Here is an 18642-nt window from a genome sequence, read left to right as displayed (position 1 = left end):
CCACATGCTTTATTCCAGCAATCAAAATAATTAAAAACATCTCAAATTATTATACACATACAAAATAGGTACAGAGTCTTTTGCTCCCTTCCACCCCGTGGGGAAAATTGCTTTGTGCTTTGGAAAATTGTGCTCTGAAATCTGATGCAGGACAGACCAGGAGTTAGGCAGGAGGATGGGATGCAGCTGCAGGAGGGGAGGTTTTCAGAGGAGAGAGAGGTCAGAGACCGACAGGCCCAGAAGCCAGAGGGTGGAGAAAGGGTGGAAAGGGAGCCGGCTAGGGCCCAGCACCCCTCCCCCCCCAAGTTAAATAGCACCGTTAGAAAAAAATTCACAGGAGTCCCCATCCATTAAAAAGAACAAGAAAAAAAAAAAAAAAAAGGAAAGAATGAAAAAAAAAACAAAGAATAAAAAAAGACTTTGAACAAAAAGGAATGTTTGCTGGCCTAGGGGGGCATCTCAACTTCTATAGCACCAGAGATTCCTTCCCCACCCCACCCCATCACACAGATGTAGCACCTTTGATATAAAATGGGGAGCTGCTGCCACCCTGCCCCATCCCGCCCCCACACAGTTGCCCCGGTGACACACGAAGACAAGAACGAGGTAGTCTTTCAGCAACACAGTTACACAAGGAACAGAACAATCTCTCCCTCCCAGCCCTGCGCAGGCACGCATGCGTGGGGTTTGGCACCGGTGATGTTTTCGCTCTGCTGTGGCCCTGCCTGACTCTCCTCCAAGCCCAGGGAGAGGTGGGGGCTCCCCTGGCATGGCCCCCTCAAAAATGAAGTAGGTGAGTGTGTTGCAGAGGCCATGGGATGCCAGAGGGCAAGGCTCCTTGGCAGTCTGAGAACCCCGGGTCCCCCAGGGTTTGGGGGTGCTGGGTGAAGGAGTGGCCGGGGTTGGGGCCACTTGGGTGTTTGGGCATTGCCTTTGGTTGGTGGGCAGACAATGCATTGTTTTCTGTGTCTTTTGGGGAGACCTGAATTTAGGGAGCAGTGGAAGAGAGGCCCCAAGAGGGGGTGTAGAAAGGAGCAGAAAGGGCAGCATTGGGGTATCATAAGCCCAATGGGCAGAAAAGGACTTACCCCCACATGGGTCTTCAAGCAAGTGGACCAAGCTTCCTTTTTTAAAAAGTTATTTATTTATTCTTTTTTTTTTTTTTTTTTTTTTGGTAAGGTTGAATGCACTTTTGGTTTTTTGGCCATGTTCAGTTGGTCAGAGATTAAAAAAAAAAAACTAAGTTTGAGAGATGAATGAAAAGGAAAAAAATATTCTCCAAAGTCCATGTGAAATTGTCTCCCAATTTTTGGCTTTTTGGGGGAATCAGTTTGGGTTGTTTGTCTGTTTCCGGGATGGGAGGACCGTGGGCCGGGTGGGAGGGAGCCAGGTTGGAGTGGAGAGAGTTTACACGAAGCAGACAGGGCCAATGTCGATGCCGAATTCCTGGTCTGGGGCGCCAATGTCCAAGGGGGCCACATCGATGATGGGCAGGCGGGAGGTCTTGGTGGTTTTGTATTCAATGACTGTCTTGCCCCAGGCTCCGGTGTGACTCTGGGGGGAGGGGAGTCAGTGAGTCATTACCATGGGGGTGATGAGGGGGTAAGGAGAACAGAGGCCTGCCCCAGTAGCCAAAGCCCAGGGAGGCAGGCCCAGGGGAGGGGGGGGACTCACCGTGCAGCCATCGTGGATGGTGCTGTAGGTGAAGCGGCTGTTGCCCTCGGCCCGGAGCTCGATCTCGTTGGAGCCCTGGAGGAGCAGGGACTTCTTGAGGTTGCCAGTTTGCTGGTCCATGTAGGCCACGCTGTTCTTGCAGTGGTAGGTGATGTTCTGGGAGGCCTCGGTGGACATCAGGCGCAGGAAGGTGAGTTGGATAGCCACGTCGGCAGGGTCGGAGCCCTCACTGCCATACTCGAACTGCAGGGGTGGGAAACAGTCTGGGGTGAGTGGTCACTGGAGTCATCTAGTCCCGGCCTTCCTGCCAAAGTCCTTGGGGAACATTCCCAGTTGGTACTACAGTTTGAATTCAGGGTAATTCTACCTCTGAGCTATGACCTCAGACTGATTTTATTTTTTAGTTTGAAACAGGGTCTCACAAAGTTCCTGGGGCAAGCCTTGAACCCGCGATTCTCTTGTCTCAGCCTCCCAAGTACTGGGATTACAGGCATGCACCACTACGCCCGGCCCCAACTACCTTTTACGTCAGGAGGGGGGCATCACTTACCCACAGGTACCTTGTATCTGAGCCACTATCAAGGACCTGGGACTCCTGCCTCCCAGCCCAGCCCCGTCGCTCCCGCTCAACAGAGACCTAGTGCACTCCAGGACTTCTGAGCCATCAGAGTGCTGAGCTAGCCCTCTTTCTGAAAGGGCTCTGGGGTCCAGCTCACGCACCTGGAATCCTCCGGTCATGCTCTCGCCGAACCAGACGTGCCTCTTGTCCTTGGGGTTCTTGCTGATGTACCAGTTCTTCTGGGCCACGCTGGGCTGAGTGGGGTACACACAGGTCTCACCAGTTTCCATGTTGCAGAAGACCTTGATTGCATCCAAGTTGCAGCCCTGGTTGGGGTCAATCCAGTACTCTCCTGCGGTGGGGCAGAACCAGGTGGTCAGGGGAGGTGGGCGTCAGGCGCCAGACGGGAGGTGGGGTGCACGAGGCGGTGTGAGTTCACTGGCATGGCAAGGCGGGGCAGCCAGGGCAGGCCCTCACCGCTCTTCCAGTCAGAGTGGCACATCTTGAGGTCTCGGCAGGTGCGGGCGGGGTTCTTGCGGCTGCCTTCGGGGCTGCGGATGTTCTCGATCTGCTGGGTCAGGCTCTTGAGGGTGGTGTCCACCTCGAGGTCACGGTCACGAACCACGTTGGCATCATCAGCCCGGTAGTAGCGGCCACCATCCTGAGACTTCTCTTGAGGTGGCTGGGGCATGAAGCTGAAGTCGAAACCACCGCTGGGAGGACCAGGAGGACCAGGGGGTCCAGGAGGGCCGGGGGGACCCTGCACAGAGAGGGAGGAGATGAAAGGTTACCGGTGTCCTACTGCTCTTGGGGCTGGAGGGCTGTGAGGCAGAGGGGCAGAGCTACGTACAACAGGGCCGGCATCACCAGTGCGACCACGAGGACCAGGGGGGCCGATGGGGCCTGGGAGACCGTTGAGACCGTCTTTGCCAGGAGAACCAGCAGAGCCAGGAGGACCCTGGATGGGGAGAGATGGTTGAAGAATACCTGCTGGAAAGACTGAGGCAACCCCCATCCTCCTCCCTCCCTTCCTCAGCTGGGCCAGGAAATGGTGTGTGGGAGGAAGGAGTTTCCCCTCGCCCCACTTGCTGTCTCCAAGGCCTTCTCCAGGGAGCTGAGAGATGCCTGTGTCCCGCCAGGGTAGAGGGCCCTCAGGTGAGCCTGGGCTCGGGACCCAGGTAGAGGCGATGAAAAGCATGACTTACACGGGGACCAGCAGGACCAGAAGCTCCAGAGGGACCTTGTTCACCAGAGGGGCCCTGAGGACAAAAACAGGCAATTCAGGCCCAGCAGGGGTCAAATGCGGCCTGGACTCTGGCTGTATAGACAGGGCAGTGTGGGCCCCCAGCACTAGGTCATGCTGAGGTACGCTGAGACCTCTCCCTCACTCCGTCCCTGTGCACCCCTCTCCCTCTCAGAGGCTATTTGGAAATGCCCACCAGTCTTTAGACCCTGGTCCCCACTAGGGGGGAGCCAGAATATCCATCTAGAGGGGGCGACTGAGGCAAAGGTCCCCAGCCCACGTCATGCTGCACAGCATGGCGGTGGGTAGAGGGGGCTCAAAGGCAGGGGGGCGGGGTATACTCACAGGAGGGCCAGGGGGACCCTGGAGACCAGAGAAGCCACGGTGACCCTTTAGGCCTCTGTCGCCTTGCTCGCCTGTCTCACCCTTGTCACCACGGGGGCCTTGGGGTCCCTAGGTGAGAGGAGGGGACAGGCTGTCAGGTGAGAGTTCTTTGGTGAGTGGGGCCACCATCCATGGGTTCTGACAGACTGAGGGTCGGCCTGGGCACTTACAGCAGGGCCGCGGGCACCAGCGGGGCCAATGGGACCGGCAGGACCGGCAGGACCCTGGGGAGAGGAGAGAGAAGGTTAGATCCTGGCCAAGGGATGCTGAGCCTGGGGGCTGGCCCGGCCTGAGCTGCAGGATGAGCCTCCCCTTCTGTGGCTGTATCCCTCCACTGTGATCATATCTGCTGACCCCTGATCAGCCTCCCCAGAGGCAGGCTTCAGGTGAGCTGGGCAAACACTATTCTTCCGGGGAGATGGGGTCCTGTCTGGACAGCATCCTTGAGGTCTGTTTTTCCAGGGAGCCTGAGAATCTGTGCATCTTAGAAGGTCTCTCCTTCTCTGGCCTGGGGGAGGTTAGCTGTCTGTCCCCAGGCCCCTGAGCAGGCCTGGAGAGTCCCTGGCCTGAGCCAAACCCGGCTACTTACAGTCTCACCACGGTCGCCGTTCTTGCCAGCAGGGCCGACAGGGCCGGGGGCACCAGGAGCACCAGGAGCACCAGGGGGTCCAGCAGGGCCAGTCTCACCACGGTCACCCTAGGTGGGGGGGCACAGAGACCGGAGTCAGCCCCAGCAGACAGGGCAAGGCTGGTGCGGGAATGTGGTGGGCCGGGCTTTAGCCTCCTTCTTACCTTGGGGCCAGGAGAGCCATCTCGTCCAGGGGAACCTTCAGCACCAGGGGATCCCTGCAGAGAGTGGAGGGAGAAGTGAGCCCTCCTCCAGGAGGAGAGCTGGGGCACTGACCCGCTGGACCCACAGGGCGCTGCCGCAGGCTCAGAGGCTGACACTCACCTCCCGTCCAGATTCACCAGGGGGTCCAGCCAATCCAGGGGGCCCTGTGGGGCCAGGAGGACCACGTTCACCACTTGCTCCAGAAGGACCTTGTTTGCCGGGTTCACCCTGAGGGAGAGGAAAGAGTCGTGCCAGAGACAGGATTGGGAGTTGAGTCCCTGAGACCGTCTCCATCAGATCTGTACTCCTTGACTCCACCCCTCCCCCACCCTGCACTCTCCAAGTCCTGGGATGGTTCTTCTTGGGGACCCCAACATGGGGGAGCACTTACAGAAGGTCCAGGAAGTCCAGGGAAGCCTCTTTCTCCTCTTTGACCGGGCAGGCCGACTACACCACGCTGTCCAGCAATACCCTGAGGTCCAGGGGTACCAGGAGAGCCCTGTGGGAGACAGACAGTTGTGAGGTGCCTCACGGTGGCATAGGGGCCACTTCCCAGCTCTGGACACTTACAGCACTTCAGAGATTTGAGCTGGCACTTACAGCAGGCCCATCAGCACCAGGGGATCCTTTTTCTCCAGCAGGGCCAGGGGGACCAGGGGGACCAACTTCACCGGGACGTCCAGCAGGGCCAGTCTCACCACGGGGACCTTTGCCGCCTTCTTTGCCAGCAGGGCCAGGAGGGCCAGGAGGTCCAGCGTTTCCCTGGATGGGGACAAGAGGGGCTATCAGACTCCAGTGGCTTTGGAGCATTGGGGAGGTCTCAGTGGGGTGTTCTATCCTCTCACCGTGTGTGTCCACCACCCATGACCCAGAGCAAGGACTTTACCACCGATACTCACAGAGGGGCCAGGGGGACCGACGCGGCCAGCAGCACCGGGGAAACCAGTAGCACCCTGGCAGGAGAGGACACAAGTGTGGTCAGAAGAGAATGGCTGGCTCACCTGGCCCAGCCCCCCTCCAAACCCTGGCTGTGGGGAGGCTCCGCGGAGAGGCAGGTGGTACTCACAGGGGGACCAGCACTGCCACGAGCACCTTTGGGTCCAGGAGCACCAACGTTACCCTGCAGGAAATCACAGAGGTATGAGGCCCAGGCCAGCCCCAGGCCCGAGGCCGTGGGCAGCTCGAGGTGCAGAAGGTGAAGTACTCACAATGGGTCCAGGGGGCCCAGCAGGTCCAGCAGGGCCAGGAGGACCAGCATCGCCTTTAGCACCAGCATCACCAGGTTCGCCTTTAGCACCAGGTTGGCCATCAGCACCCTAGGGAGGAGGGAGAGCGGTGAGTGGGGAGGATATGGCAGCAAGGGAGCCTGGGGTGGGGGGCACGGGCTGCAAGAGGGCAGCAGCGACTAGAGACAGGGAGATGTCTGGGTGCAGAACCATCCCTCCCCAGATGCAGGCTGGTGACTCTGTCCTCATTCAGTCGCCCCAGGTCCCTTGCCCCACATCCCAGTTGGTGATGGACAATGAAGAGGGCCTTTTTACTTACAGGGGGGCCAGCGAAGCCAGCAGGGCCGGGGGGGCCAGGCTCACCACGGTCTCCCTAGAAGAAAAGGAGGCAGGTTGGAAAGATACCAGGACATGGGAGAGGGTAAAGGGGGGGAGGGGCTGAGTATGGGTCTTAACAGGGGCTTCTGCACTTACAGGGGCACCACGGGCTCCGGTGGGACCAGCAGGGCCGCTGGGACCAGTTTCACCCTGAGAAGGAGAGACAAGAGGCACACAGTCAGGAGCCACCCTGAACACTCATGGCAGATAACCCCAGGAGAGCCTCCCCTCCAGTTCAGGGTCGCCATTTTGGTATGGCAGTTTCTGCCTAACCTACAGAGCTCCAGCCAGGCTTAGTAGGAGAGCTGTGTGTTAGGGAAGAAGATGAGGAGGTTACCACTCACCTTGTCACCGGCGGCACCAGCTGGGCCAGGAGGACCGATGGGGCCAGTCAGACCACGGGAACCATCTTTGCCAGGAGAGCCATCAGCACCTTTGGGACCAGTGTCTCCCTAAAGACAGGGAAAAGTCTGAGACTTCCAGTGTGGGGCTGGGAGGTGGCCTGTAGTGTTCTACTTATGTCTGGGACACCTAAGAGGCCCTCCCAGCTGTGCCTGTGACAAGGATACAAAATTCTTTCAGGGGAAAAATGTCCTGCCTGGAGATTGAGAAGCAGCCCCTGACTTGGGTAGGGGGATGAATAAGAAGTCTTCCACCAATGAGATGCCCTACCTCTCATCACCATGGTAACTCATGGGGAGAAGGGCCTGGACTGCAGTCAGAGATTCACCAGTAAAGGAGCCAGAACAGAAGGGAGGATTCAGGATAAGAGAGGAAAATCAAAGGGAGAAGCAGAGATGCTGAGAGATTCAATGTAGGGAGAGAGATGGGAGCCGCAAAGGGCTTGTGGGTGGGGGAAGGAGGACTTACTCTGTCACCCTTAGGGCCTGGAAGGCCAGCTGCACCGCGTTCACCGGGCATTCCCTGAAGACCAGGGGCGCCCTGGCTACCAGGGGCTCCAGGAGCACCAGTATCACCCTGTGTGGAGCCAAGAAGACAGTGAGGCTCCCAGTAGTGGCTTCGAGCCCTCAGCCCCCTCTTGGGGTCTCCCAGGTTTGGCTCCAAGGCCTAGGACAGGTGTCAGCCTAGAGGAGATAGGCTGGAACTTCAGGCTGCACGTGGTCCCCACCCTCGTCTCGCTCCCCCACCTCCCACCTCCCCTCAGCTCTGGTCACAGCCCAGCACCCTGGCCCCAGGAGGCAGGTCCCTGGGCTGCTGTTGGAGCACTTTCCGTGCCTTCTCACCTTGGCACCGTCATTGCCAGGAGCACCGTTGGACCCGCGGGGACCAGCAGGGCCGGGGGGACCTTGCACACCGCGCTCACCAGGGAAACCTCTCTCGCCCTAGAAAGGAAGAACCAGGCACATGATGTTTGCTCCAGAGTCAGGGCCAGGGCCAGGCACTGGGCGTCTTGGCGGGAGCAGCAGCGAGACAGAGAGATTCTACTTACTCTTGCTCCAGAGGGGCCGGGGGCACCAAGGTCTCCAGGAACACCCTGTGGGGGGAGGAGAGCGACAGTGAACCAAACCTACCTGCATCTCCCCATGAGACAGAATTGTCTGTCTTCCTGGGGACTGGCCCTCGGGGCCACGATTAGAGATGAGCCCCTTCTCAGCACAGAACAGGGCTGTTCTAAAACAACCCCCTACTCCTTCTTGGGATGTATCAAAGGCCTCCCTTCTCGCCAGACTTACTATTAGAAGGCTTGACAGAAAGCCAGAGTATTCTAGCACTTATAAAAGAAGTCACTGAGCCTAGCAGCCATGAAGCTCCTTCCAAAATATATGCAGCAGCTCCCTGCTCCCCTCTGAGAATGCCTCCATTGCAGCAAGTCCTTCCTGGTGTCTAACCTCAGTCCTTTCAGCTGCTGTCAGCTGTCTGATTGGCTAGGTGCAGTGACCTGTCCCTCTGTATGTCCTGCCCTCCCTCTCTCTCTGATGGTTGCTTCCTCACCTGTTCACCGGGTTTGCCTGCTTCACCGGGAGGACCAGCGGAGCCAGGAAGACCCTGTCAGGGGGCAATGGGGGAGGGAAAAAGAAGGTTCAGAAATCTGGAAGAGAGCAAAGAGGCGTCCCTCCTCAAATCCCGTGGCAGCCAGGAGGCCTCACCTGGAATCCGGGAGAGCCAGTGGGGCCTTGTTCACCTCTCTCACCAGCGGGACCCTGTCACAGAGAGGATGTTGTGGTCACAGGTGGTCCGAGGAGAGGAAGGGTGGGGGCCTCCCCTTTCCTGCCCCCCAGGCCTCCCAGTCAGCACACTTACAGCAGGGCCTGGGGGCCCCTGAGCTCCAGCCTCTCCATCTTTGCCAGCGGGACCCTGTGGGAAGAAAGCAAAGAACTCAGGGTGGCCAGGCGGGGGGCAGGCTCCTGCGCCCCCCGGGGAGTTGTGTGTCCTGGGCAGGGGCAGGAAGGAGATAAGGACTGAGAGGAGACACTCACGACAGCGCCAGGGGGTCCGGGAACACCGCGCTCTCCAGCTTTGCCAGGCTCTCCCTGTGAGGAAAGGAAGTTGGGGGGTGAGGCCCAAGGAGGAGGAACCAGGCCTCTGGTGTTCCTGTCCTCCTGTGGACTTTGACTAGAATCTTTTTTTTTTTTTAAGGGGCATTCTTTTCAAAAAGACTACTTTAGGCTCTGTTTACAAAGCTTTGGCCTTCTAGGAAATGCTAGCATGGCTCTCAAATGCTGCAAAAAGTGCCCCTTAACCACTCTGTCCACGCCCACTTCCTTCTCCCTGTTCTCTGCCTGCGGTGATCCAAACTGCACAGGGGCCCTTTTGCAGCTCAGGGGTCCTCTCAACTCCTCTGGGTGTCCTTGTGAACCTCAAAGATCCCATCAAATTTGGCGGTGATTATCATATAAAAGACCCATCCTACCCATGAAGGGGACACCAACAAGATTTATTTCTGGGGACCAAGCAATGGTCGTGGAGCCAGAGGAAATCTTTCATTTTACAGATGGGGAAACTAAGGCCCAGGGAGGAGCAGGGAGTGGCCCTAGGTCACGCAGCAGTCAGCAGAGCTGGGCCCAGAGCCCAGGGAGCTTGCCTCTGGTGTGTGCCTGTCCCCAGCTCTGCGATATTCCTCACTGAGTCCCCAGCTCTGCGATATTCCTCATTGAATACTCACAGCAGCACCTTTAGGTCCAGGGAATCCCATCACACCAGCCTGACCACGGGCACCAGGGGGACCTGGGGGTCCGGGACGACCATCTTGACCAGCGGGACCCTGCAGATGAGCGGCAGGGAGACAGTGGTGAGCTCAGGGGGCAGGCAGGTGGTAGGGAGAGGAGGATGGGGGCTCAGGAGATAATACTTACAGGGGGGCCAGTTTTGCCATCAGGACCGGGGCTGCCAGGGCTTCCAGTCAGACCCTGTGGGGCAGGGAGGAGAGGGGCGATAATTGTCGAGGGGAGGAGGGTGACTGGCAGGAGAACACCCCAGACTCACACAGCAGGCCTGGCCCAGCTGGGCTGAAGGGCAGGGGTCTCACCTTGGCACCAGGCAGGCCAGCTTCACCAGGACGACCAGCTTCACCAGGAGAACCTTTGGGTCCAGCAGGACCAGGGGAACCACGTTCACCAGCGGGACCCTGGTCGGGAGGAAGTCACAGGGGCCATTAGGGTCTCATGCCTGGGCCTCTTTCCAGAAGGGCTAGGCGGCTGGTCCAAGTGGGCTTTGAGGGGCAGTGGATGGGACAGGACAGCAAAATGTGGCCGGACGTAGAGGGAAAGGAGACATGTGCATCCGCAGCTGCAGCAGGGAGCACTGATGACTGGCGGGAAGGGGCGGGAGGGGGAGTTAGCTGCACCCCAAGAAGAAGGGGATGCCCAGGGGCCAGGGGTCAGCTTCTCTGAAACGAAAAGAGGTTACCTTGGGGCCAGCAACACCATCAGCGCCAGGGAAACCACGGCTTCCAGGTCCACCCTGCAGAAGGAGGGCAGGAGGTGAGCTCAGAGGCACGGTTGGGGGGGGCAGCGGGTGGGCACTGGGTGCAGAGACAGGACACTCACACGCTCGCCAGGGGGTCCGGGCAGGCCAGCAGGTCCGGGTTCACCTCGGGCTCCTCGTTTTCCTTCTTCTCCAGCAGGGCCAGGGGGTCCTTGAATACCAGCGGGGCCCTGGAGGAGAGGGTGTGACCTTGGTGAGCAGCCAGCTGGTGCCAGCCCCAAAGCTGGCCTGAGGCTGGGCCTCTAGTGCTGGGCTTCTGCATGTGGCCTTCCCTGCCTCCCTGGTCTCCCTTGAGGGCGCCTGGGACAGAGGGGGGGTGGGGACTTACAGGTTCTCCTTTGGCGCCAGTGTCTCCTTTGTTGCCGGGAGCGCCGGGTTCACCCTGTGTGGGGGAAGGAGAGAAGGAGCTGAGGACGGGGTGCTTGGTTGGCCTGCATCTTCTGCCCTCCATCCAGGGATGCTCTGACAGGGTGGGGCAGGAAGGAGAGGTTTGTACTTACACTGTTACCCTTGGGGCCGGGAGGGCCGCTGGGGCCCTGTGGTCCAGAGGGGCCTCGGGCACCGGGAAAGCCAGGGGCACCAGCAATACCAGGAGCACCCTGTGGGTGACAGAGTGGACAGTTGAGCCCAGGGGTGGGGGGCACATGGCAGGTGGGAGGTGGGCATCTGGGAGGACCTGGAAGAGTACTTACGTTGGCACCTTTAGCACCGGGTTGTCCATCAGCACCAGGGTTTCCCTAAGGCACAGAGAAAAAAACTGAGTGACAAGAAAGGTCTCTGAGATTGGAAAATGGCACAGGGAAGTCTAAGGGGGACACTCACAGCGGGGCCAGCAGCACCAGCAGGGCCAGGGGGGCCGGGCTCACCACGCACACCCTGGGGACCTTCAGAGCCTCGGGCTCCTTGGGGACCAGCTTCACCCTGGATGGGAAGAAAGGATGTGTCAGAAGCCACCTTACATCTGGACGGTGGCGGGAGGGAGAGACAGGGCCAGGAGACCATGGATGAGCTGAGATCTCAAATGCACTGGACAGTGAGCTTCTTTCTTGACACTCTGGATCCCTCTCTTTTGGGGAGTAGGGAGACATCCCCCTCCCCTGGCTGGTGAGAGTGGTGCTCAGAGAGGAGCATGGGTCTCACCTTAGCACCAACAGCACCAGGGAAGCCAGGAGGACCAGCGGGGCCAGTGGGACCCTGTGGATGAAATAGAGATGTTAGCCAGTGGGAAGGGGAACTGCGAGGCCCATCCCAGGACAGGAGAGGTTTCCCACCAACAGGGTCCACCTCTCCCAGGCCCCAAAGTCGAGGGCCCACACTCACAGGGGGTCCGGCAGCACCAGTAGCACCATCGTTTCCACGAGCACCCTGCAAGAGAGGGGGGAGGCTCCAGTTACATCCACTGAGTGCTGGACAGACCCTGCAGGTCTCAGGGAGCCCCATCAGAGCCCAGGGTTTCTTTCCCCCAGGGGCCAGGAGCACTTACAGCAGAGCCAGGGGGTCCAGGACGACCTCTCTCACCAGGCAGACCACGGGGACCCTGACAAACAGACCAAGAGAAGCCAAGTGAGATGGGAGACACCTCACCACCCAGCCTCCATCCTGCCCCTGAGCCCTGCTCCTCCTCCCTCTAGGACTGGCACACTCACCATCTGGCCAGGAGCTCCATTTTCACCAGGGCTGCCAGGTTCGCCCTGTAGGACACAGAACAGAGTGAGGACCGCATACATGGTGGGACTGGGGGGGGGGGGCGGAGGCCCAGGCCATTCTGATAGCCTCTTACCTTGGGACCAGCAGGACCAGTATCTCCCTTGGCACCATCCAGACCACTGAAACCCTAAGATAGGAAAGAGACAAAGTGAGACTGTGTGGAGGGGGTGGACCGCTTTGACACTCATCCAGATCTGAAAGCAGCCTCAGGAGACCATTCCAGTCATCCCCCTGTCTCAGGGTTAGATTAAACCCCAGCTGGCCCATGATCCTGGGGCTTCTTTCTCATGGAGTCCCTTTATCAGGATTTCTTTCCCATGGAGGGAAGATTTTGCAGATGTCTAACCTCCATCCCTTGGGGGTTCTGAAGCTGCTACCCGCTAAGATGCACACCAGGCTCTTTTTGGGGGAAGAGGCTGGCAGAGTGGGAGGACTGGACTTTGGGAATTTAGATTACTCAAATGGGACTTACTCTGTGTCCCTTCATTCCAGGGAGGCCAGCTGTTCCGGGCAATCCCCGAGCACCCTGGAGAGAGAAGCAGAGAAAGAAAGAGAAAGGCCGTTAGGATCCACGCAGCTCTGATCATACACAGAAGTAGCGAAGTGAAGGGTCTGGCATCGGCCCTGCTCACCTGAGGCCCAGGAGGTCCACGCTCACCAGAACGACCAGGCTTGCCAGGTTCACCCTAGAGAGAGGGAGGGGAGAGGAAGAGGGAGAGGGAGAGGGAGAGAGAGGAGACATCATGACGATGTTTGTGGGCTGGGAAAGTATTTAAGGTCTCAGTCTTCTTGAGATTACAAAGGTCAGGTTTAGGGGCTCAGAATCTTTAAATCTAGAACTCCTTTTAGATCTAATAATGAAGCCCTTGTTTGATAAAACTTGAGCCCCTACAAAGGAATTTCTGCTTCTTTCTGTCACCCGCATTTTGATCTCTCCTGTGCACCCAGAGTGCTTAAGCCTGAGGAAGTGGTTCCCTGGGAGGAATGAGGTTGTGGATTGCTTTACAGTGGCAGGGCGAGGGGAAGAAGGATGTCCCCTGCTGGGGAAGGGAGGGCAATGTCACTCCAAGGGCCAAGCCCACTGCTCAGGCGCAGCCTGTGTGGCAGGGAGATTCGCCCTCTTTCCCCTGGGCATCAGCCCCAATGGTGATGGGGCACCGTGAGAGATTACAGTATCTGACCCATGAAGCCATGCACCAGATGGTATCTTCTTTCTGGGGTTACTTACATCATCTCCATTCTTGCCAGGAGGGCCAGGGGGACCTCGGGGACCCATAGGACCCTAGAGAAACAGAAAGAGGGGAAGTTAGAATTTCTAAAATAAGGGAAAAAAGAAGGGGAAGGCTGGGATTGGGAGGAGGCAGTGAGGAAGACTCCAGGTGGGGGGTGTCTGCACAGGAGAATGTGTGTTTTAGGGAAGGTCTATCAGTGTAGATTGTACTTACTGAAGCTCCAGGCTCGCCGGGCTCACCAGGGGGGCCTTGGAAACCTTGGGGACCCTGGAGGACAAGGAGAGACAGTGGAGTTAGAAGGGCAGGTGTCCACCAAGCTGTCCCCATCTCTGATCACCTTCCCCACCCTCATCCCCAACTTCCCTCTAACATTTCAAAGCCCAAGGTGGAATACAAAGATGTCCTGGATACTCACAGGTGCACCAGGGGGGCCAGGGAGACCACGAGGACCGGAGGGACCCTATGAAAGAAAAAGAAAGGGGGTCAGAGGTGAGGCTTCTTTGTTCAAGCACAGCACAGGAACAGTCTTGCCACCCCCGTTGGCTCCTGTCGGGAAAACAGTTGTCATACATCCCCTCTAAACTCTAAAGTCCCAAAGGCGACCTTTATCTCCCAAGCCACGGAGTCCACCCCTGTACGGCCATTACTGGCCCATCTCCCCTGGATCCCCATCCTCATCTTGTCACCACCTCCCCCTGGTGGCTTACCATGGGGCCAGGCACGGAAACTCCAGCTGATTTTTCATCATAGCCATAAGACATTTGGGCAGCAAAGTTCTGGAAAAGCAAGAAAGTACATGAGAAATCAGGGTCAGGACAAGACATTGAATGGCGGAAGACATCACCAATAATGACACAAACAGGCATCATGTTCTGCCTGCTGTGCCACCTACAATAAAACAGTATCACTTGTGAGATAGATTCTCCTATCAACAACGCATCCCCCAAATCAAATCAAGCCAGACAACCCCAAATAGAAGGACAGCCTATAAAATAACTGGCCTCTACAAAACAACTACATTCTTCAAAACCTTTCGGGGTTGTGAAAGGCAAAGAAAGTCTCAGCTGAAGTTCACATTCATGGGAACTCAAGAGACATGATGATCAAATGCAGTTCACGATCCTGGATTGGGGGTGAGGGGAACTATCAAGGACATTATTGGGACCTTGGTGAAATCTGAATATGGACGAACTGTATGTGAGATGGTTGTTTTGCGCTGATGTTAAACTTAATCACTGTGCTGTGGTCACATAGGGGAACGCTCTTGGTCTTAGGAAATACTGAAGCATGTACGAAGGGGTGTAGTATCAGCAGCTTACTCTCCAATGGCCCAGAAAAAAAAGTCATGATATATAAGAATAAACTGAGACTAATAAAGAGGATATGACAGACTGTGAAAGGTTCTGTGCTCTATTCTTGAAACTTTCCTATACATTTGAGATAATCATTTCAAGATTAAAGTTATGCCATCTACTGCAAAAACAAAAAAACAGCAGACACAGGGCACACAAGGCTTTCCCGGGGAGTCTTGGTCCCCCACTTACTCCTCCAAGGCCAGGGAGTCCGGGAGGTCCAGGGGGTCCGGGGAGCCCGGGAAGTCCAGGCTGTCCAGGGATGCCATCTTTTCCGGGGGGGCCAGCGGGTCCCTGCAGGGGGAGGGCGGGGCCAGAGTGAGCGCGGGCCGGAGCCACGCCCAGCACCAGCTTCCCCAGCCCCTCGCGTGCACCGCTTACCCTTGGGCCTCGGGGGCCAGTGTCTCCCTTGGGTCCCTACGGGGTCGGGGGAGAAAAAGCAAAAGGCGGGTTAGAGGCAGGAGAGTAGTGAGAAGTCGTGGACTTGACTGACAGCAAAGACGGAGGGCGGGGGATTACCTCGACTCCGGCGGCTTCTTGGTTCGTAGATGATTCTGAGGGAGAAGAGGCAGAGTTAGAGGCCATTTGCCAAGGGCAGTGGCAAAGGTTCCGAGCCGCAGGGCGAGGGAGTGGCCCTGACCTTCCCCAGGCCCGCGGCCCCGAACCATACCCGCTCCTTCAGGGCAGACAGGACAGCACTCGCCCTCGGGGACCTCAGCGTTGGGGCAGTCGAGGGTTTCCGGACACATCACGTCATCGCATATCACATCGCCGTTGTCGCAGACGCAGACCTTGCAGGGCTCGGGTTTCCATACATGTCCACTGGGATGCTGGACGCCGTGCAGTACGCAGCCACCTGAGGGGACTGGACGAGACAGACAAGACGCGTGCGATCGGCGGCGCCCGAGACCCTCACCGCGGGGCACAGGGGACCCCGACCTCCCCGGCCTCTCAGAGACGCTCAGACTTTCCACTTCTTCCTCCTCCTCCTCCCATTTTCCTCTTCCCCTAAAGCTCGGATGCTCCGCAACAGCGCCAGTGACGACGCGAGGCAACTGGCCAGGAAGGCTATAACTCTCCCCCAGTTCTCTGGAATTTAAACAAAGCTCGAGGCCAGAGTTGCTTCCAAATCCAACCTCAACCCACGGGCGTTGAAGCCAAGTGAAATAAAGGCCATGGGGGGGGGGTGGAGTAGGGTAGGAGGGACTCCATCCAGAGGGCAGGCTCGCGGGGAGTGGTTTGCCTGGAGGCCAGCGAGGGGGTGGGAGGGGAAAAGGGAGGTCCAGCCCTCATTCCTGGAGCAGGTGGGATGGAAGGGGCGGGGCTAGAATAGGGAGGAGCTGATTTTAGCGGCGTCCAATCCCCCTAAAGTAGGATGCATCTTAACCTCCAGCTCCTAGACATCTTAAAAGTCTGCCTTCCAAGCTAGCCTCAACCTCGTAATGCCAGCCAGTGTTTCTTGGTCACTCCTTGGCCAAAGAACCAAAAAAGTCCACAAACAATATTGGTTAACCACGCCCATCGCGCTAGCGCCTACCCAGACGGCCACTAGGTGGCGGGCAAAGCCAAATAATCGAAACGGGGCGGGGTCAATTCCCCTGAACTGGCCACTTCTTTTAGAAGCAGGGGCTACCCCATCCCTGTTTTCATTTTCCAGTACTAGAGGTGGGGTCCACGCCGGGCAATAACCCAAGTCTTCCCGCTCCAGTGCCCAAGCCGAAAAGTGCTGGACCGGGAAGCGCAGTGCTCAGTATTGATCGGCAGAGGGCGCAAAGACCCCACCCTGCCAAGCCCGCGCCAAACTTTCTCATCCTCCAACCCGCCCACTCCGCGCATCCCCTCCCCCCGCAGCCCAGCACCCCCGCGGTCCCAGGCACACTGTCTAGCCTGCAGAGAAGGCAAACAATCTTTCCTTATGAATCATCCCACAGCCTTCCTGATCGCTTTTACATCGTGGGCTCCAAACCCCAGCTCGGCTTTTCTGTCTCTTGCTCGACGTGCTCTGCTTCCACCCGCGACAAGACCCCCACTTTCCCTGTTGTATTCCACCGCGCGTGTTCGGGACTTCCTCCTGTACCGTCTAACGACGCGCTCAATCCTCACATCTCACTCCCTGGAGGTGCTCACCTCAACCTCCACCCCAGGCTAAACTTCCTTGCATCTCCTAGGGTGTCCCCCAACAACCCCCTTACATTTTTGAGTCTCTCCAGCATCCCGCATCCCATCCCGAGTCTCTGTTTAAGCCGAGGTCCCTAGGACCAAGTGCAGGCACGATACCAAGTATGCTTGGCCTCCCCAAAGTTTGAACTTACTGTCTTCCTTTTCGACCTGGATTTGGCCTCCCTCTTGGCCATATGTCAGGAGAGCGGTGGCCGCTAAGAGGAGCAGGAGCCGGAGGTCCACAAAGCTGAACATGTCTAGACCCTAGACATGTAGACTCTTTGCGGCTGGGGTGGGGGGTTAGCGTCGGCTCATGCGTGGCCTCACACTCCGCGTCCTCCTGCTCCGACCCCGAGGAGAAACTCCCGTCTGCTCCGACGACTGGCCCGGGCCCCTTTTATACCATCCTGATGGAGAGCTGGGAGGAACCCTGCCCCTTGGAGAGGGGGAGCCGGCTGCCCGGCCCCCAGCCAATCAGAACTGCCTGGCCCGGCCCCCAATTTGGAACGAAGAGGAGGAGGAGGAGGAGGGAAAGGAAGGGAGAGTCCACTCAAGTCTCCCCCCTTTGCACCTTTGCCTCCCCAGCCCCCCAGCCCAGCCTGGGCCAGGGTGTGCTCCAGAGCGCGTGTGGCCCCGAGTGTGGTGAGGGGTGTCCTTGTGCTTTCTTTTTCCCCCTGGACCTCCAGTCTGAGCAAGTGGAACTAGAGAGCTGAGTGGGGAGCCTTCCAGAGGTGGAAGAGTTGGGGGGCTTAGGAGAGGGTCCTCCTGACCACACCATTCACCCTCCGGACAGGCTTGTCAAGAGGTGAAGAATAGGTCTGAAGTGGCCAGCCGGGTCCCTCCTAAACAGGAGAACCGGGGGATTAAAGTGCTGTGCTGGTGTAGGGGTGTCTCCTGGTGTGGCTGGGGTATGAAGGTTAGTAATATTTGGGGAATAGATGAAAGATTCCTCTATAGAATGTTAAGAATCAGAGAGCTGGCCAGGGTCTTTCTTTGAGAGTGTCAATTCTTCTGCCATGCCCGAAGCTCCAAGACAGAGCCAGGCAGCACGCTCCATCCTCAGGCATGGTGGAGAGAGCTGGGGTGGAGAGGTCGGGGCTCAAGCTAGAACTGGGACTCCATGTCTCTCCAGGAGGACGCTTTGGTATTGAGCAATGGGACAGCAGGGTCGGTGTAGGGGGTGCTGGGGGCTCGGAGGTGCGGATCAGGCTTTGCGACCCCCCTGAACTCACCGAACTCCTCCACCGCAGTGGAGTGAGTGAGCTTGGGAAGGGGGGGTATGGTCATCGATGACTTTAAAAAGGGTTTTGTGTCCACTCTGGCTGTGACCAGGGGCTGGTTAGAGACCCTCCTGCCCAGCACAGTCCAGAGAGAACTCGGGAGGGCACTGCTCAGGGAGGGTGCCCGGAGGCTGCATGCAGCCACCTCTCTGGTTGTACGTGGCCTCAGGGTGAGGGACACATAGAATTTGGGTGTCTGGGGAAATACACCTTTGGGGTTTGAGATGGAATTGCAGGGGAGGTCGAGTGAACTGATTTTAGAGACTATTTTTTTAGTGCTTTCTCGCTTTCCTAAAAATTTTGGCCACTGTTCTTTGCCCCTAGAATCAGGAAAGGATCATCTGTACCCTGAAGTAGAGTGGGGGCCCTAAGAACAAGAGCCTATCCTTGGGGAAAGATGCATCTAGATGTCAGAATCCTTTCCTCCCCCGTGTCTCACGACCCAGAACAGCTCCACCTCAACGGCAGGCTCTCCAGGGCCCGCATCCTGCCCAAATCTGAGGGTCTGAGGAGGGCAATGGGGTCTCCTTGCAATGCCCCATCAGCTCCTCTCCCTCTGGTGCCACTCCCCCACCCCCATTGCAAACGTGGACGCGGGGAGTCCCGCCTCCCCCAAACCATCCAAGATTCCACTGCTCCCCCGCCCCTCTCCACACCCTCCCCCAGCTGG

The 18642-nt window shown here is 57.9% G+C and overlaps 1 protein-coding gene across 1 annotated transcript; it reads right to left on the bottom strand.

Moving 5' to 3' along the window:
* Positions 1 to 1407: 1407 nt before the first annotated feature.
* Positions 1408 to 17979, bottom strand: COL1A1 (collagen type I alpha 1 chain; the record flags this gene model as incomplete). Its single annotated transcript, XM_080714043.1, has 53 exons — positions 1408 to 1554; positions 1675 to 1917; positions 2395 to 2585; positions 2711 to 2993; positions 3084 to 3191; positions 3439 to 3492; positions 3822 to 3929; positions 4031 to 4084; positions 4450 to 4557; positions 4653 to 4706; positions 4813 to 4920; positions 5084 to 5191; positions 5293 to 5454; positions 5592 to 5645; positions 5759 to 5812; positions 5901 to 6008; positions 6238 to 6291; positions 6393 to 6446; positions 6641 to 6748; positions 7167 to 7274; positions 7541 to 7639; positions 7747 to 7791; positions 8250 to 8303; positions 8405 to 8458; positions 8559 to 8612; positions 8735 to 8788; positions 9421 to 9519; positions 9611 to 9664; positions 9792 to 9882; positions 10013 to 10065; positions 10164 to 10217; positions 10304 to 10411; positions 10570 to 10623; positions 10742 to 10840; positions 10934 to 10978; positions 11064 to 11162; positions 11382 to 11435; positions 11562 to 11606; positions 11725 to 11778; positions 11888 to 11932; positions 12022 to 12075; positions 12421 to 12474; positions 12581 to 12634; positions 13177 to 13230; positions 13394 to 13447; positions 13596 to 13640; positions 13888 to 13956; positions 14041 to 14068; positions 14725 to 14826; positions 14914 to 14949; positions 15052 to 15086; positions 15198 to 15397; positions 17925 to 17979. 53 exons carry the CDS (start codon positions 17977 to 17979, stop codon positions 1408 to 1410), a joined length of 4422 nt encoding a protein of 1473 aa, XP_080570169.1.
* Between the last annotated feature and the right edge of the window lie 663 nt (positions 17980 to 18642).

The sequence above is a fragment of the Muscardinus avellanarius genome, assembly GCF_963383645.1.
Source record: "Muscardinus avellanarius genome assembly, chromosome: 16".
Lineage (NCBI taxonomy): Eukaryota > Metazoa > Chordata > Mammalia > Rodentia > Gliridae > Muscardinus > Muscardinus avellanarius.
Note: the sequence above shows the minus strand (reverse complement) of the source record. Positions and strands in the feature narration are given on the sequence as shown.